The sequence below is a fragment of the Chiloscyllium plagiosum genome, unplaced genomic scaffold, assembly GCF_037043375.1.
Source record: "Chiloscyllium plagiosum isolate Xiang-an unplaced genomic scaffold, Cpla_swu_hap1 HiC_scaffold_8, whole genome shotgun sequence".
In the NCBI taxonomy this organism is placed as follows: domain Eukaryota; kingdom Metazoa; phylum Chordata; class Chondrichthyes; order Orectolobiformes; family Hemiscylliidae; genus Chiloscyllium; species Chiloscyllium plagiosum.
The window spans coordinates 73,792,201-73,812,383 of NW_028270146.1; the positions used below are offsets into that span (position 1 = coordinate 73,792,201).

General features: G+C 38.6%; 1 protein-coding gene across 30 annotated transcripts in view; it reads left to right on the forward strand.

Moving 5' to 3' along the window:
- LOC122553706 (gephyrin) overlaps window positions 1–20,183 on the forward strand; it is a 540,724-nt gene that overhangs the window by 344,329 nt on the left and 176,212 nt on the right. For 13 of the 30 annotated variants that reach the window (XM_087989971.1, XM_087989989.1, XM_087989980.1 and 10 more), the window contains 2 exons: window positions 9,096–9,152; window positions 14,108–14,173. The exons of 7 other annotated variants lie outside the window; for them this stretch is intronic. In XM_087989971.1, the coding sequence (XP_087846097.1) occupies window positions 9,096–9,152; window positions 14,108–14,173 (123 nt within the window). Of the gene's footprint in view, window positions 1–9,095; window positions 9,153–14,107; window positions 14,174–15,040; window positions 15,083–20,183 lie in introns of all 30 variants that reach the window. 10 more of the 30 variants (XM_087989973.1, XM_087989979.1, XM_043697926.2 and 7 more) reach the window with 3 other exon arrangements.

Consider the following 20,183-nt stretch of genomic DNA (forward strand, 5'->3'; position numbering starts at 1 on the left):
GATCATTAGGTATTCTTATGGTTATCCTAGAGTCTACAACCAGAGGGCATTATCTCAGAGCAAGGCATTGCCCAGGCATAGATTTTTTAATTGGTAAGGGAATCAATATTTATTGGAAGAGGTTCGAAAGTGGAGTTGAGGATTATTAGATCAGCCATGACCTCATTAAATTTTGAAGCAGACTCAATGGACCAAATTGCCCACTGTATGGTGTCTCCTAGTCTATGCTGAAAATGTGTTGCTGGAAAAGCGCAGCAGGTCAGGCAGCATCCAGGGAACAGGAGAATCGACGTTTCGGGCATAAGCCCTTCTTCGACTTTCCTCATTCCTGAAGAAGGGCTTATACCCAAAACGTCGATTCTCCTGTTCCCTGGATGCTGCCTGACCTGCTGCGCTTTTCCAGCAACACATGTTCAGCTCTGATCTCCAGCATCTGCAGACCTCACTGTCTCCTAGTCTATCCCTGACTGGTGTAAAAACTAGCTGGTTTGCTACTGTTCCTTCAGGAGGGAAATATTACTTACATATAACTGCAGATCCACAGCAATGTTGTTGACAACTAATTGAGTAGCCTCACAAACCATTCTGTTCAAGGGCCATTAAAGGTGGACAACGGAGGGTAAAAAGAACAAAAAAAGAGAAACAACAGTTCAAAGTCATAATTTTAATAATTAGTTTGGCAAAATGTGGTTTGATGTTTTAAAATTCCATGCTGTATTTCCCAAGTGGAATGTATTGAATATTATCTCAATGTGAAAATTTTAATTTGGTTCCAAACCAAAATAAATAATTCTGTTCTTGGCCACATTACCTATTCAGCCCATCAATCAGTAGTTGAAGATGTTAGTTATGTTTGATGCTCTTGTGAGTAATTTTACAATTTGGTCACAGAAGGTTAGGGGGAGGTTGCAGTAAATCAGAAGCTAATGCCATCGTAGAAAGCAAAGAGTAGCTGCCTTGAAAGCTGCAACAAATTAAATGGAGTTCAATACAGTGTCTCAAAGGTCAATGTCACTGTGTTACTATTTATGTTGCACATTTGGATTTATTGGCAAAACAGATAAATTGCTCGTATTAACTAGTAGAGAATGTGGGGTACAGAATCCTCTGTGATTGGTTCTTTTACATGGCAAAAGCTGCTTAATGTGAGATGACTAGATTGGTACAAAGGAAGGCTGTCATTTGCAGGAGAGAGATCTGGAAATTTTGGTACTTTGTTTGATAGAGCAATTTTCACAGCATGTGGCAACAGTAAGTAAGGCAGAATTAGTCTAGACTGGAACATAAGACCCAAGGATCCAAGTAGACGGCCGATGATCACTATGTGACTGGGAACTTCCAGACTTGGAATAGCAACTATTTCCATTCTCCTTCGCCTGGCCACACACCTGACTCTTGTCCTGGTTTTGACTCTTTCTCCTTTCCTACTCTTTTATCCCCTTACCTTTCTTACCCAAATCTCAGTGGTCGGGAAGCTTTGGAAGAATATCGGGAATGTAGGAGCAATCTGCAACAAGGAATTAAGAGGGCTAAAAGGGGTCATGAGGTATCTTTAGCAAACAGGGCTAAGGAAAATCCCAAAGCCTTTTATTCATGTATAAGGAGCAAGAGGGTAAGTAGAGAAAGGATTGGCCCACTCAAGGACAAAGGAGTAAAGATATGCATGGAGTCAGAGAAAATAGGTGAGATTCTTAACGAGTACTTTGCATCAGTATTCACTGAGGAGAGGGACATGATGGGTGTTGAGGTGAGGGATAAATGTTTGAATACTCTAGGGCAAGTCGGCTTAAGGAGGGAGAAAGTGTTGGGTGTTCTTAAAGGCATCAAGGTAGACAAGTCCCTGGTCCGGATGGGGTCTATCCCAGGTTACTGAGGGAAGGGAGAGAGGAAACAGCTGGGTTCTTAACAGATACCTTTACAGCATCCTTGAACACGGATGAGGTCCCGGAGGACTGGAGAATTGCTAATGTTGTCACTTGTTTAAGAAGGGTAGCATGGATAATCCAGGTAATTATAGATCGGTGAGCCTGATGTCAGTGGTAGGGAAACTGCTGGAAAAGATGTTGTTTTTGCCAGCGTTTTCGCATGTTCTTCAGTACAGGTAACCAAATTCACCTCCCTCTTCGATGTAATGTTTTTATGGGACCTTGAAATCTTGTTCGGATTAATATTCGGATAATCGAGGTTCCTCTGTAGCTAGACAGATATATGAATGGATAGGAAGCAGAGAGATACTGACTCTTAGAAAATAGGCGGCAGGTTTAGATAAAAGATGTGGATTGGCGCAGGCTTGAAGGGTCGAAGGGCCTGTTCCTGTGCTGTAATTTTCTTTGCTCTTTGATCTTTTATTCACAATATTTTTCCCCTCTCTGACCTCCATGTGTCATCCTTATCCTTCTCTTCTCTCTGCTTGCTCCCCTTCGCAGTTATCTTTTTCTTGTCCGTCACCTTTATCCTCATTCACAAATCTCCCTTTCACCTTTCCCTAGCCTGATTTCTAATTGTCTAACGCTGCCTCACTTGAATATTGCACCTGATATTGAGTCCTGGTGTTAATGCCAGAGAAAAATCAACAAATCAATTTGAAGAAAGTTTTTTTTGTTTTAAAACAGAAATTTTGGTTGTCTTGCATATGAAGACATTGGCCACTTTTTAACTCGCTGTGTGACTTTGCTGATTGTAGAAAATGATTGCGTTGCAACAGATATACAGTTTGCCCAGAAGAATATCACCACTATTCCAAATAGTGTATGAAAATCTTTACTGAAAATTTTTGTAATCTTATCCCCACGACACTTGAAATTCCTAGTTTAGGTACCTTTCAGTTCATTTTCCAGCTGCCTCAAATTCTTGCAAGTACAGACAATAACTAATACAGTAGTTTTCTTTTCATGTCCAGTTAATTCAGATTCTGGGACCTCATCTGAAAATTGGTTGCCAGGGTTTCTTTTGTTGATTCCATGTTCCCAACTCTGGCAGTAGCCTGATACCAAGGTAAAATTCAGTATAAGTGTGCTAAGAAACATCTTTCAGATTCTAGGTTACTGAAATGCAAATTAAAAATATGATACAGCTGTAGTCACAAATTATATGTGAGAAGACTATAGTCTCATCTGGCCTGCCCATCAACTTACCCACTCTGTTCCTGTGATACATCTGTATCATTTACAAACACGAAGAAACGATCCCTGTCAGATTTTCAAGATCCCATCTACTCCTCAAAACCTGTCGAAATTGTACCAGTAGCTATTTCAACTTGCTGGTCATCATTTTTGCTGAAACACTTTTTTCTTAAAACATTTTTCTTTGGCCCTTGAATGTGTATCCCAATATTTAAATTAGAAACAATGAAATGGAGATGTACTTTCAAACATTCTGAGTATTCTACCTATAAATTCAAAGACTATTGAATCAAATAAGTTTCCAAGCAGTTGGGAAGATCAGTAGAAATAGATTATTCAGATTGTTGAGCAATTGTGTAATATTTGGACAACTGCTAGAGAAATTTAACAGATTGGAACTATGTACAATGCATCATGGTGTGATAATATCAGACAAATTCAGTTTTGTTGATAAATTATTAAAAATATTTGAATGCAGTCACTCATTTCAGAGTCCTGTATATATTAAGACAACAACAATTTGTCTGTATATGACATGTTTAACATACTGAAACATGCCAATGCGTGGTCCTAGCATCAAATAAAATTTGATACTGAGCTGCAGATGGAGATATTAGAACAGTTAGCAAAAGCTTTATCCAAGGGGATAGTTTGAAAGATCACTTTAGAATAGAGTGGTTAGAAAAATCTTGGGAGGAAATTTAGAGCTTTGGATCTAAACAGCGAAGTGAATTGCTAGAAATTGGTTAAAATATGAAAATCTAGGAAGCGCCAGAATCAGTGACGAGCAGAAATGTTGGAAGGTTGTTGGGCTGGAGATTGTTAGAAAGAGAGAGAAAGTGTCGGGGGTGGGGGGGGGGGGGGAGTGGTGTGTAGGTGAGGCCATGGAAGGATTAAAAAAAAGAGGAAGGGAATTTTAAAAGGTGGTGCAAGTGTCAGTGTAGTTCAACATGTACAGGGATGATGAATGAGTGGAATTGTTGCAAGCTAGGTTTTGTACAGCAGAATGTGGATAAACTCAAGTTTATAGAGGTTGTAAAATGGTAGGCCACTGAGTAGATCCTTGGAGCAATCACATCTAGAGATGCTAAAGACATGGATAATGGTTTTGGCAGCAGGTGATCTGAGGCAAAATCAGAAATGACCAATATTATAAAGAGCTGAGGAAGTAATTCCGGTAATGGAAAGTATTGGCATTTAAAATTCAGTTCACTCAAACAGGATACCGGTGTTTTAGTCTGGTTCAAACTCAGTTGCCAGGGAGAGTGATGGAGCATATGACAAGGAAATTGAGTTTGTGGTGGGAACCAAAAATGCTGGCAAAGTTGAAATGGATTGTTCCAATATAGCTGCAACACTATTCAACATGTGGTGTCCACAAAAAAAAGAGTATTCCAATTCAGCCAATTGCTGTCCATCAGCCTGAGTTATTGACAGAATGGTGGAAGGTATCATCAACAGTTTTATCAAATGGCAATTACCTATCAGTAACTGTTCACTAATGCATAGTTTGAATTCTATCAGGATTGCTCAACTCAGTGAACTGAGAGGGACCATCCTTGGCATCAAAATAGTATTTGACCAGGTGTGGCATCAAGGAGTTTTCATACAAAGAGAGTCAAGAAGAACTGGGAATAATGAGCATTAAGGAAGGTAATGGTGCTCTCAGAACTCGTCACTGCATGGATTCTTCATTATAGGTAATTTCTAATCAACATGTTCAGAGATGTTGTTCCACACCATTAGAGCAAAGAGGATTTCAACCTGGGTTTTCTGGCTAGTTCTTCATTGTGATGGCCTCGGCCAAACCGACTTCAGCTGCTTCATCAATGACCTTCCCTCCATAAGGTCGGAAGTGGAAATGTTTGCTGATGATTGCAATGTGCATTTCCTTTCCTCAAACAATGAAACAATTTATGCTTCCATTGAGCAAAATCTGGATGTCATTCAACCTTAGGCTGATAAGTAGCAAGTATTATTTGGAGCATCTGCAACAAGAAACAGTCTAACCATCATTCTATAACATTTAGTGGTATTGCCATCAATATGTCCCATGCTATCAACATCCTGGGAAATCACCACTGTCAACAAACACACTGGAACTAGCAACATAAGTACTATGGATAATGAAGGCTATGAGTGAATGCCTCATGAACACCTGTCATCATCCCCTGCTTTTTAAAGCCTGGTCACCATCTACAAGGTACAGGAATATGATGGAACATTGTCCACATGCCTGGATGAGCGCAGCCCCAACAACACTACAAGTGCAATAGCATCTACAGCAAAATAGCCAATTAGATCAGTACCCAATTCACCATTCACTCCCCACACTACTGCCATAATTCAGTTTCAGTTTATAACTTTTAATAGATGTATCAACTATTCAAAGCTTTTGCGACAGTATCTTCTAAACCTACAGTCTCTGGCAGCTAAGGCAAAGGGCGAATATGGATGGGAATATTTCCACATGCAAATTTGACTCCAAATCACCCATCATTCTGGCATGGAAATAAAGGTACACAATCCTTTATTTGAAATCCTCGGGACCAGCTGGATTTTGGAATTCAGAATTTTTTGAATTTCGGAATAAGTGGCAGTTTGATGGTGAAATTTTTAAATATCTTTCCAAAGAATAGACTTACTGTGAACAAAACGGGCCCTGAAACAAAATTGAGGCCTGCCAGTACTGGGCCACACCCCCACACATCGCATCTGAGTAACACGCATCGAGCGAGTGTGCATGCCAAACAACCTGGTTAATGAGAAAAAACCTTTGGACTTTGGAGCTTTTCGGACTTCAGATAAAGGGTTGTCTACCTCTATTTCATTTTGCCTCCATTTTTCCTGGAATCCCATCCCTAACAGAACTGCGGGAGTTTGTTTGTTTATTTTTTGTCTTCACTCTTTTCTGTTCCCTCTGGTGAAGTGTGGGAAAGAATTACAAGGATTTTTTGACTCTCTGCATGGCATTGGCATCTCTCCTTCTATAGCTAAGAAGTCCTGGAGTGGGGCTTGAACTCAGAGCTTCTGCGGTCTAATGATGTTGCCTCTGTTGTGGAAGTAGTTTCACCAGATTCATTCTAGCAGCTCAAAAAGATTTCTCATCGCCATATTTTTGCATTTCTGCCAGTACGGTGTTATGCTGCTAGTTTTTTAAAAAGAAATGCTTACTAAAGAGGATTTATGAAACTGTTTCTCTTCTTCTTTTGGCAAGCACTTCTGTTATCTAACAAAGTCATCCATGTTTAGTGCTAGAGGTTTATAAGATGATCAGAGGAATAGATAGACAGTCAGAAATGTTTTCGCTGGGTACAACAGAGTGTTACAAGGGGACATGAATTTAAGGTGAAGGGTGGAAGGTATAAGGGGGATGTCAGGGGTAGGTTCTTTACCCAGAGAGTGGTGGGGGCCTGGAATGCACTGCCTGTGGGAGTGGTAGAGTCAGAATCATTGGCGACCTTTAAGCGGCAATTGGATAGGTACACGGATGGGTGCTTAAGCTAGGACAAATGTTCGGCACAACATCGTGGGCCGAAGGGCCTGTTCTGTGCTGTATTGTTCTATGTTCCATGTTCTAATGCTCTTTTCAGTAAGTATAGGAGCAGGCACATTCAGACTCCCCACCCATTAAAGCAAACTTCTCAGCAAATCGCGGACCTTGACCCTGAAGTTCATTATATTAAAAGTTGCTGGCCCTCAGAAGCCAGTCAGCTTTGGGTCCTCAAGATCATCACCACAACCTCACAGTTTGGAGCCTAAATAATGAGAAGCTAAGTATTTCTCTCTCAGGTCTCTCCAGTCTCTGACGCAAGGAGACTTGGTGGCAAGAATAGGAGTTGGTCTTTGGCAGTGACTCCCTTGATGTTCCATTCCTCATTGACCCATATTAAGCAAAAGAGAGAGGCAAGAGAGGCCCTCTCCCCTTTCAACCTGGCAGACAGATTTCTCTGAGAATCCAGTCACATTTCCCATCTGCTGGGAAGGCGAGTACTTGGGTCTCGGGTAAATGGAGCCTCTTACATGGCTGCTGATTGACCATTTAATGACATTAATTGGTGACAAGTCCAAAACATTGTCCATAGACCCTTTCATTCAGTATTTAATTGCCTAGACATTAAGAAAGGACTCAACTTGCCCAATTATTTGGTCTTCTCAGCATCCTCCTTGCCAGCTCTAGGGAGAGGATAATCATTCCTTTGAGATTTGTTTTGGCTCTCTCAATTAAGCCATAATTGGTTTTTTTTCTGATTATGGGAAGAAGAAAGGAAAGAACTGATCAATAATAAAATTAGGTTGGCCATATTCAGATTATGAATTCTACTTGGTTCACCTTCTGATTTCTTCTCGTATAATGGAATGTGTAGATTTGTTCAGTTCCTTTACACTAGAGGTTTGGAGATTGCCAAGGTTTTGATATTCTATTTCTCTGTTCTGCATGTTTTTAATCACAAAATGAAATAGAACATTTTCTTGATTAGGTACAATCACTACAAAAAAACCCATCAGTTTTTATATTATTCGTATTTACTGAAGAATGTTCTTGAAGCTGCTTCCACCCGACCATTGTACACTGGAAGTCTAGTAAGAGAATTGCAAAAGCATAAATAAACAGAATTGTTCTGATGAAGTATAAACATCTACAAGGAAATTCACAGCCAAGCAAATGAAACTTAGACCATCAAAGTCTTTCAGCAGTCTGAGTTGTGGGGAGCTGCATGAAAATATCATTCTGGTTTTGTTACTGCAAGTATACAATTAACTGTAGTGTTTTGGGAACATGCCACCCTTCAACTTGATATTTCTGTCACCTTCATGTTTGTTCAAAACCATAGTAGTGTTTCTAATTCTGGTGCACATGAGCGCATAAATTTCAGTCCTAGAGTTGAAATTCTTTGCAAAATTCTAAGTATTCTGGCAATGATGTTAGCCACAGACTCTAATGATGAATAGCCCTTAAATTTGACACACGAGAATTTGATTCTGGCACACCTTTTTCGGTGCTGTTGGATTTATATATCCCTTACTATCATAAAAAACATTGCTTGGCTTTATTCAAATTGTGTTTGATAGCATGAACTATCATATTGAAAGCAAATTAAACCCCCTTCTCCAAGGGACACTGCATAAAAATAATGGCATTCATTTAGTTTTCTAAGTTTGTATTCTTGTTTTCAAATATAAAGACAGTAAAGATTTTTTTTGTAAATCCTTTTTAGCCATGGCTTTCTCCAGGATCAAACTATTATTCCTAAACCAAGGCTGTTCTCATTGCTAATCAGTTTGACTTTGTGTCCTTCAATCACTGTTAATTTGGCATCACAGAGGGGTCTTTGAATTGTGGACTAAAAGCAAATACCATTCTTTGTCGTTTAATTGAAAAATACAAAGTGTTATACATTACTATTACCTTTTCAATAACATTTAAATGGTATTTTAGCTAATTTTGCTAAAAAGGATTTAGACCTTCAACTTCTAGTTCAAACTGGAACACATAATGTTAATTTCCTTTAATACAATAACAGGAATGATTAAATACATATTTTGCATTTTATGACCTGCACCTCCACAGTGTTGCCAACTTGATTTTTTTCTCATCTTTTCAATAACATTTATGTTAGGATTGTTTCAATTGGACAGTTCAACAAGATGTCGACAGTGACTTCTTTGTAATAAAAGTCTTCCGATGGGCATTTACATCACAAGTCTTTGTCATTGTGTTGCTGTACTTTGTTTAAAGAAACCATTTAATTGGTCTGTCATTTAAAATTGTCCTGTCTGTCATAAAGTAGTGTTTAAGTGGTTGGCAATGCTGTATGGTAATCATATGGAGATAGCTGGGATATTGAAATGTTTGCATGAGATGTCTTGCATATTTTGAACAGTCACGTAATTTGTTTTTTAAGTTCACATTTCTTCGTTCTTCTGTCTTTAACACTTCTCCTCCCCCTCCCCCACCCCACCCCAATGTAGCAACTTCGAAGGGCGGATGATGCGAAAGGAGTTGCTAGTAGAGGCGGATCTCTCAAAGTAAATATGTTCACAAACTTTCTACAAGTTTGTTTACACAGTTCTCTCTCTCAAATTATGCTTCAGCATTTCGTATTTGCTTTCTCTACTGCCTCCCATTTTTTCCCCAAACTTGCAATTTTTGGCTTCATTGCTTTTCATACTTTGCAGTAGTCCCTATATAACGATTATTTTCACGTTGAGTTTAATGTTACTTATTTGTGTTTAGAAATTGAAGAAAATGTGGTGTTCCTACTTCTCTGTTATGCCTTCTCTATCTTTCCAGCTTCTCTGCTGTTTGATAGTTTTTATCACAAGCTCTTTCCCTTTGTTTCATTTTCTGATATTCTCATGCAGCTTGTTTACTAAATGAATGTAAAAGATATTATTTTAACGTACATCTGTTAAAGTTTCAAGTAACAAAATTGGTAGATTACTTATTAGACATAAAAATGCGCAGCTGCTTATCTTATTTGTCAGCACTAGGTTTAGCAACTTGACACAATGTTCCTCATTCCCTGAAACTGAAGGTTATCAAAACTTAAAGCTGCAATTTATTATAGAAAATATCTTGATCATCTTTCTTCAGGCATTTTAATTCATTGATCCTTTTTGCCTTAACAAAACATGTTGGGAACCAAACAAGAATAACAACTTGATATTTGTTAAATAACAACACCAAGTTGTTTTATGGTTATATTCAAATGAAAATGCTCAGAAATGTTATCATCATAGCCATTTCTTTTAAGTAGTTGAAATGTCTTTATCTGATCATGGTGTTTCACTGATGACTATTTAGGTAAATAGCGATGGCTCCAGAGGGTGCTGTAGAACCACTCCTCCTCAGATTAATTTGATATTCCCTCCTTTCTTCCATGCCCAATTTATTCCTTTGAAAGGGCCACCAGACTTGTATTGTGAGGAAGATTAGTTGGGAAATGTACAGCCAATGCTGCTACCAGCAAATCACAGGATATTGTGTGTGTCAAAGGGCCCCAGTTTGTGCATTCGAATATTGATTTCTGGAAGCCACAGTGGTAGTTCTCTGTTATTGTGACAGTGACAGTGTTGACAGGCAATCCCATTTATGATGTATTGACACTGATCTTGACAAGTTAAAATTGACCTTGTTGCTTCGAAAGAATATCTAATTTATCTATCATAGGATGTTACTATGATGTTTTTTTGTTCCCCTTCACCTTAAAATACCTTGTTGAAACTAAATTGATTTGGCCTTCTCATAGCTCACTGAATAATTACATCACTGATTGTATGGTATTATGCAGACAGAAATTTCAAACTTTAGTTCTGACGTGTGAGTTCACTGCTATCAGTTAGAACTGTGTTGAACTTAACCTCAGTGAAGGAGAAAGTGAGGACTGCAGATGTTGGAGATCAGAGCTGAAAATGTGTTGCTGGAAAAGCGCAGCAGGTCAGGCAGCATCCAAGGAGCAGGAGAATTGACGTTTCGGGCATGAGCCCTTCTTCAGGAATGAGGAAAGTGTGTCCAGCAGACTAAGATAAAAGGTAGGGAGGAGGGACTTCGGGGAGGGGCGTTGGAAATGCGATAGGTGGAAGGAGGTTAAGGTGAGGGTGATAGGCCGGAGTGGGGGTGGGGGCGGAGAGGTCAGGAAGAAGATTGCAGGTTAGGAAGGTGGTGCTGAGTTTGAGGGTTGGGACCCTATCACAGTATTATCACCCAGGGATTTTGTTGTTGAAATTTAAACCCTTACATGAAGAAAAAGTTATACTGCGAAATGAAGTTTTACACACAGCATGGTGAAGCACACAATGAATAAAGGGGATATTTCGGGGAACCTTTAACTGTATATTTTGTTCATAATTATAACCAAATGAATTTTGAAATGTTAGAAATGTTAATCAAAAATAATAAATTATGAGGGGAACCTCAGGGGTTAAGATGATGCAATGCACCATGGTGCCATATCATCATTGTTTGAGAAACTGATGTCAGGAGAAGTGATTGCAAGAACACATTTAATTAGTTTGTTCAGGTTTCATGATGGTGTTACAGATTCTCGAGGAAAGTGTATTCAGCTTGGAATTTTCAGTAGTACTTAATTACGAGAATGTGCAACTTATGTTTCACTATTTTCTTATCCATTTACTGAATGAAATAGTCCTGTGAAAGCTGTACCTGCTTGAATGATAGCTAAGGCTTAATAGTGTAATGTGCAATGCAGAGAAAGTAGGATAAATTAAACTTATGCACATAAAAGACAAATGTATTTTTAATCACAACTGTTTATACATTACGGGCGGCACGGTGGCACAGTGGTTAGCACTGCTGCCTCAGAGCGCCTGAGACCCGGGTTCAATTCCCACCTCTGGCGACTGCCTGTGTAGAGTTTGCACAGTCTCTCCGTGTCTGCGTGGGTTTCCTCCGGGTGCTCCGGTTTCCTCCCACAGTCCAAAGATGTGCAGGTCAGGTGAATTGGCCATGCTAAATTGCCCGTAGTGTTAGGCAAGGGGTAAATGTAGGGGTATAGGTGGGTTGCGCTTCGGCAGGTCGGTGTGGACTTGTTGGGCCGAAGGGCCTGTTTCCACACTGTAATGTAATGTAATCTAATCTAATCTAATCTAAAGAAAACTCAGTGGAAAATAGCTAACACGATGAAGCTGTACTCTTTACAGCAGAGAATGTGAAAATTAAATTTAATGGAGGTGTTGAAATTCATGAACAGTTTTGGTGAGGAAAAAAAAATTTCCGGTGAGCAGAAAGGTCAGTAATGAGAGGACACAAACTTAACATGATTAATGAAAGATCCAGAGGAGACATAAGTTGATATTTCTTTTACACAGTGAGCTATTGCCCAAAATACTTGTAAAAGCAGAGTCAATCATGCGTTTGTAAAGAAACTGGGTAACTATCAGAGAGAAAAAAACATTTCTGAGGCTGTGGAGACCAAGCAGGGAAGTAGGAGTAATGGGACAGCTCTACTAAAAAGCAGGGACAAGGTGTGATGAACTAAATGACCTTTCCTATACTATATCTTGCCGTGATTCTAAATTCCAAGGAAGCTCAAAATATAAGGAAAACCCATACAAGGTTGAATATTGTTATTTTAGTGTTATTTTTCCATTTCATGGAAATCTGGCACATAGACTTTGCTGTTGCTTGTGTTTATGTGATTTGGAATTTTCAAAAATGGTCAGTTTAGGGCATGACTGAGACTTCTGTGTTGTGCGATTCACATTTTTTCGGATGCTTCTAAAACCAAATCTGGTATAAAAACTAAGGCATCACATAGAAAAATTATCCATAAATTTAAAAATAAATTTAAAAATTTATTTTTAAAAATCTATTTGCATTTCACTAACGAGATCTGATCCCATTAATTGTTCTGTGGTATCCCTGATTCGCTCACAACAGTCTTCTCCCATTTCGATTGCATGGAATCTCCTGGATACTAGCGCATGACATCACATTTGTAGCTTGCTAAATTAAAACATAGACACTAAAGTTGCTATAAAATTAACCCACGGATATATTTTTAAAAGCTTTGACAAATAGAAATGGCTGGACTGCACTAATCTGACCATGATCTGCACAAGCTTATACTCTGTACTTCTGATTTCAGTATACTGTCACCTTGTAATCAGCTTTAGATTCCAGTTCTCTAATAACTTAGTGAGCAGTTTAATATTAATTTTGATTAATCTTGGTTGAGCATTCGAGCTCACCTATCAATTTGATTTCATATAAATTTGCAACTAAATTAGATGCTACTTGGCTATAAACCCAATATGTGTTTTTAACATTTGTTATGAAGATTTATTGCCCACATGTTAGTCTGCTTTTTCGTATCAAGCATAGCAGCAGCCATTTTAGCCAGAGGGCACGCATGGTCTTTCTCATTGCTGTTGTTTTTGTCACAAAAGAACATCCATGTTTTACTCCCTTGCAAGAATTTTTTATCTTACATGGGTGACAGAGTTTAATTTGCCTCAGTACAATTGTAGATTGCATGATTCTGTCACAATCTGCTAAGTGGCTATAAGGAAATGATGTGAAGGAGCAATGTATGGCTGCAGTTTTTAAATTACAAAATATCATTGCTACTGTCATCTCACCTGCATTCCCACTTTATATGTAATTAACCTTAACTGACTATTGGAAGACATAAAGGTCAATATCTTAGCCTCAGGGAACATGTTGGACTAGCATGTGGTAATTGTCACTGCATGTGGTTTGAATGTAGGTAGGTGAGGTAAAATTAGGATTAGGGATTAGTTGGTCTCCCTCACTTGAATGTCCCACCGAAATGTACAAAAAAACTAGTTGGTAATCTCAATTATGCTGTTCAGGAGCTAAATGATCTTGACTAACATCAGTACAAAGCAAAGATGTTATGAAGGAAATAGTGGATCCTATAGGGAAGTAAACCATTTTTGATCATTGCAAAATTAAAAAGAAGCCTGCTTTCAATGGAAGATTATTGTATTTGTCAAGTAGCTAAACTTGATTCATAGCCTAATGAAATTTATTTTAAGCTCAGTAGCAACTACAGGAGCGTTGATTATGTAAATGTACTACCCAAAAAGGCCTATGCAAGTCTCCTGACATTATAGTTCCGTCTGGAAGTTCAAAATTGGCGTGTATCCATAGACATTGACGATCTCTTCTATTTAACAGCCTTCCCCGTCCAATTGATTTGAAATGGACTTATAATTGATGAAGTGCATTAATGTGAACAACATAATGTATCCGAGCATTGCATTTTCAAAAAGAAACAAAAATACCCTAAAAATTGCTTCACTAACTACAAAACTATCCCAAGTATGCACTATAATTCATTGCAGCTTTAAGTATTTGTCCAGAAAATTCCTTAGGGAACAAGTCTGAAATGCAAGTTTACAGGTTTTCAAGTTCAATTTCTTCCAAAAGTGGTGAGGAATGTAGTATTAAATGAAAGGACAGGTTGTTTAAATCATTTTCTGATGTTTACATATAGCTCCATCGAAAGCTGGAGGAGCTCAGAGATCAGCTAGAAGGAAATGTGAAAGGAGGCTCTCTCAAAGTAAATATATAATTTTACCTGGTGATGTTTTTCTCCTGCTGGCCGATAACACCAGCTCAAACTTTTTGCTTTCATTCTTTTTCTCCTCCTCCCCTCCTCTTCCTTCTCATCCACAACAGGGGTTTCATTAGGATTGAGACTGGAGACTGAGGACGAGCTCTTACATCGAATTATCAATTTCAGTTCCCCTATCTTATAGAAATAAATGGTATCCATTTTGTTTGCTCTATATTGGTGTATTTGGAAAGGTAACATCAAATCTACATTACAGAAGTCATGCCAGTTTCCACCAGACAATTATTTTATTCCACTTTTGCATCTTTAGTGATCAGTATTGAAGTATTTGAAGCAACAAGTCACCCTTTTCAGGTTTGTAAAGAATTTATAAGGTCTGTTCACAACAGAGTTTGACAACTGTGATGCAGATTTGATTGTTGGTACTCCTGGCAGTACTGGGTTTCTCTTAGCCTTTGTTGAAAATAGCCCCTTTACAGCACCTTCAACTAAGCAGTCATTAAAATTTTATTTGATTGTACAAGTCTTGTGAAGACCTTCATAAAATTTAAATGAAAAGTAATCTGATCCACAAATGGTGTGAAATTCTTGCAGGAGGATTAGGAAGACTCTTTCTCGGATATAGGGAACAAAAAGGATATAGCCTCTTCTGTGTTGGCACAAGCTCATGGTATTTAAAACTCAGATCTTGCATAGTTTACCTTAGCCACCACCTTCAAGAGAATATATATTAATGAAACCCCTGCCTTCTGCCTCAGAGCTGGAACCACCAATGCAGAGAACCTCTTCAGACCCTGACTCAGCACCCCTTCCTCATTAACGGTGTTTTCTTTTCCCTTGCTGCACAACCAGGCTGAGCTCTCTTCATGCACACCTTCTTATTGTGCTACAGAGGTACACTGCACGTGTTCTTGCATCATAATGCACAACTGTGTTGCTTTGCGCCCTGCTCTTGTAAACACAGTATTTACAATTCTGCATGTTGCCTTTGATGACTTTTTTTCTGATTTGGAATAAAATAAGCAGTGTTGTAAGGGTATAAGAATCATGGGGAGGTAGAGAGTGGAGGGATTTTTTTTTACCTCCAAACATTTGCTATTCTTTAACAGTCTTACATCAGTCTTAAAATGGCAATATAAACCTTTTAAAGGCTGTTAGGAAATAAATAAGAAACAAGATGGTGCTGTCTTTAAACACAAGTCTGGTAAGTACCGAAAATATAAGGAGGCATTTTATTTACTGCTGACATTGCATTGGCTTCATAAACTTGACTTACTTTTTTCTGTGTTTTTGTTTTGGGGAGAAGTATGTGTAAAATCTCATTATCTTCTCTAGTCACGTTGAAAGCGCATGGGTAAAAGAGTTCCCTCTCACTTTCTTATGTGTAGTATATTTTTCAAAATTGACATCCTACTTCTGAAGGCACAAGGTACAAAGAATGATGTGTTGCAACCAATTCAAAATTGTTCACTTTATTGAATTCTGTTTGTAGGAGCAGTGGAAAGATTTTGCGAGATTCATCATAAAAATGCATATGCATCTAGCTTTCATCTCCTCCAGGATTATTTTCTGCACTCGTCTCATGGATTTTGCTAATGTAATATTGGAAAAATCTGGAGAACTAAAGAGTTGAACACTTTTTTTCTCCAAGTCTTTCACTTTATAATGCTAAAGGGTTGTCAGCAGCTGTTGGGAATATCATTTCTTTCTGATGCAAAACTCAGTCAGCCTCTTTCCCATAGTAAAGTCTTTATCTGTTGTCACAGTCAATGCCCATCTTGTGGATGGATGGGTAGTGTTTTAAAGTATTCTGAAAATTCATTAAATGCCAAATCTTGTTCTGATTTAGATTAATATCACAGCCCTATAATGAATAACTAAGGAGATTCTTGCCGGGCAGTGCACCAAGTCAAATTTATATCTGAGGAATTATCAGGCTGCAGTTTTTATTTTGGTAACTTCACAGGACAGACAAGATTGGCTGTCAAACCACCTTGATCAAGTTAACAGAAGGAATTGCGTACAGGAGTGGGCAGACGGATAAAGAGACTTAGAGATTGGCGGTGGGTAGTGATCATTTTCTGCAGGTTCTTCAAAAGGAAACACTTTACTTGAAATTGATTAAACAATTTATCATGGTAGTTTGATACCAATTAGCACAAAACTGTCCCATAGTGATTCTCTTCTCTTTGTTGGGCTTTATTTAAATTCCCATGGGAAGTAATTAAATCATAATGGAACGAAATTAATTTAGGATATCTGGTTGACATGGACAAGTTGGACCAAAGGGTCTGTTTCCATGCTGTACATCTCTGTGATTCTGTGATATATGTTGTCTTAAAAGTAATATGTTGGCCAATTCTTCAAGTAGAGAGAAAGTGAGGGCTGCAGATGCTGGAGATCAGAGCTGAAAATGTGTTGCTGGAAAAGCGCAGCAGGTCAGGCAGCATCCAAGGAACAGGAGAATCGACGTTTCGGGCATAAGCCCTTCTTCAGGAATGATCTTCTGCACATCCCAAATTAAATTGTTCCATCATTAGCTGCAAAGACCCAAAGCTTTGAAATTCCCTTCCTGAGCCTCCCTTGATCTTATTTACCATATTTTGCTACTCGTGACAATAACCTTTTTGCTCAGGATTCTGCTATAAGGCTGCGGAAATACCAGTTTGGAGAGACTTTCGTTCTACTCCTTTGTCATAATCAATAAGTTATTCAGAAATGCACACAACGCTCTGTGTGAAGAATTATTCCTGAAGAAGGGCTTATGCCCGAAACGTCGATTCTCCTGTTCCTTGGATGCTGCCTGACCTGCGCTTTTCCAGCAATACATTTTCAGCAATTCTTCAAGTAACCCTATAAGAAAAACATCATACTTCATTTTCCGCATAGTAGAAGAAAGATAACTCTAAGAATATCAGAAAAATATCAAGCATTTTCAGAAATTTTAGGCTAGACTCATTTATTTCTCAACCTCCCAATGAACAACCATCTTCAATTCTCTATTTTGCATCCTAATGTTTATTTTGCGAAGGGCTAGACTTTGTGGTGCATTCTCTATTTCATAGCACATTATTTTATTTCATATGGAACTTATTTTATTGTATTTGTATAAATTCCATTAATAGCTCACCATGTAGATATGCCACTTTTGACAGCAATGCTTAACCCAAAACCTCAACACATGGGCAGAGAAAAACTTACCGTGGTGCCATTTGTACTTCATTGGTAACCCCATGTTCTTATTTCTCCTTCCGGATCTTAAAACCATTCACGAGGACCCAACAAATTTCTTCTTTTGCTCTTCTGTAGCCACCCAGTTGATCATTATCACTAGAATTGGAAATTGAACCTTGTCTTGCTCAGAACTTATAAAAGTATCAGTGGAAAGCAACTGCCCTCTGGTGTTGACCAGACGTCTGAGTCTACCTGCTCTCTCCGGGCATATGGAGTTAATTTTCTGCATATTTCAGCATTTTCTAGTTTGTTACAGTTGCACTATTATCTGCTTTTATTTGTCCTGTGGTCCTAGATTTGCCTCTGTAAATAACAGATTAGATGTGTTATCACTTGAAATTTAGACAGATCCACAGAAATGTTCAGTTTTCACAGAGGAAGGAAGAAAATAATTCTTCACACAGAGCGTTGTGTGCATTTCTGAATAACTTATTGATTATGACAAAGGAGTAGAAGGAAAATCCCTCCAAACTGGTATTTTCGCAGCCTTATAGCAGAATCCTGAGCAAAAAGATTATTGTCACGAGTAGCAAAATATGGTAAATAAGATCAAGGGAGGCTCAGGAAGGGAATTTCAAAGCTTTGGGTCTTTGCAGCTAATGATGGAACAATTTAATTTGGGATGTGCAGAAGATCAGAATTGGAGGTGCACAGAGATCTCAGCAGGCTGTATGGGTGGAGGACATTAGAAGTAAGAAAGGGTAAAGCCATGGAATAATTTGAAAACAAAGTTGAGAATTTTAAAAGCTAAACATCGCTTGACCAGGAGCAAGCGTCAGCAAGTGAGCATGGAAGTAATTGGTGAAAGGGCTTGGTATAAGTTAAGTTATGGGAACAGAGGTTTGGAGGAAATCAAGTTTACAGAGGGTGAAAGGTAAAATGCCAGCCAGGAGAGCAATGTGATAATCAAGTAGAGAGATAACAAAAGCATGGATGATGATTTCAGCAGTAGATAAGCTTGAGGCGTAGGTGAAGAGGGGCAGTGTCGTTATAGGGATGGACTGCATAAGTGATCAGAAGCTGATCTCAGAGTTAAAAAGGGCACCAAAGTTGCAAATAGTCTGGTTCAGCCTTGTGCATTGAAATGAGAATAGGTTAACTTTGGGGGCTGGGAGTGGAGCTCAGGGCAGGGAACCAAAGACGGTGACTTCAGCTTCCTGTGTATTTATGAAGGAACTTTATGTTCAGCCATGACTGCATATCTGGCAAGTAGCATAAAAAAATTAGAAGCACTCAAAAGTTGATAATATAGTGGTAGCAAAATAGAACTGTGCTATCAACATAAACATGGAATCTGACTTTTTTCCTCAATGATGAGAAATAGAAGGGGCTGAGGATAGATCATTGAAGGATATCCGAAGTAATAGTGTAAGATTGTGAGCAATTTTGGGCCCCACACCTCAGGAAGGTTATATTGGCCCTGGAGCGGGTCCAGAGGAGGTTCATAGGAATGATCTCAGGAATGAAAGGCTTAACATATGAGAAATGTTTGAGGACTCTGGGACTATCCGGTGGAGTTCAGAAGGATGAGAAGGGATCCGATTGAAGCTTACAGAATACTGAATGGCCTGGACAGAGTAAACATTGGGAAGATGTTTCCAATAGCCAGAAAGTGGTAAATCTGTGGAGTTCATTGCCAGAGAAGGCAGTGGTGGCCAGGTCATTGAGCATATTTAAAACAGAGATAGATAAGTTCTTGATTGGTATGGGAATCAAAGGTTATGGAAGAAAGTGGAAAAATGCTGTTGGAGATCTATCAGCCATGATTGAATGGTGGATCAAACTCAGTGGGCCAAATGGTCTAATTTCTGCTGCTATGTCTTATGGGTCTTATGGTCATATGGGTTTTATAAAGTAGCCATTGCAAATTATCTGAATAGATCGATAAGTATGGCTTTGGGAAGCAATAACAAATTCAAGGACTTTAGAAAAGTAACGATGATTGGAGATTGGATTGTAGTTTTCAAAGGCAGAAACTTCCAGACTTTGTTTTTGAGAATAGGGTGAGCAGAGTGGATTTTTTAAGAACACAGCTGAGGTGCCCTAGCAATAATATCATTGAGCTGGTAATCCAGAGGCCCAAGCTAAAGCTCTGTGGGACATGGGTGCAAATCCTGCCTCAGCACCTGATTGAAATAATTGCATTCAAATTCCATCTGGAGTTGATAGTATTATGGACCAGGCCAAATTCCCCCTCATAATATATTAAGAAAATAGTCTAGACCCAAACCTTTTCTTAATTTTAAATGTAAATGGAAGGTGATATGATGTGGATGCCATTCAATTGGTCAAAGTTCCAGGCTTGAAGCAAAACAAACTTTTTTCTTACACTATTGTTAAAATGGAGACAAAATCAAAATACAAAAAAAAGCTTAACTGCAATTCTATGGAAATACTTAACAAGATTATACGCACACACACGCACACACAAAACCAATGATTAGCTGTTCCATAATTGTAACATCCTCTAAACACACCTTTGGCAAAGGGAAATTCAGTAAAACTGTAATCTCATATGCAATTTTCACAGTGGAGAGAACTCCAGCTTTTAGCTATAACAGAGAAGAAAACCTTGTACATGCAGCTTCAAGACTATAGCAACTACTGAAAGTTAAACTGACATCTTAGTTCTGTGGGAGCTTGACTCCACCCATTCATGTTACTTCTATTGTTCCAACTTTTAAAAAGAAACAAAACTAGCTGAGCTCAGAGCAGACAGCTCGGCTCCAAGTTTGCAGCACTTACTTTCAAAAGAAACATG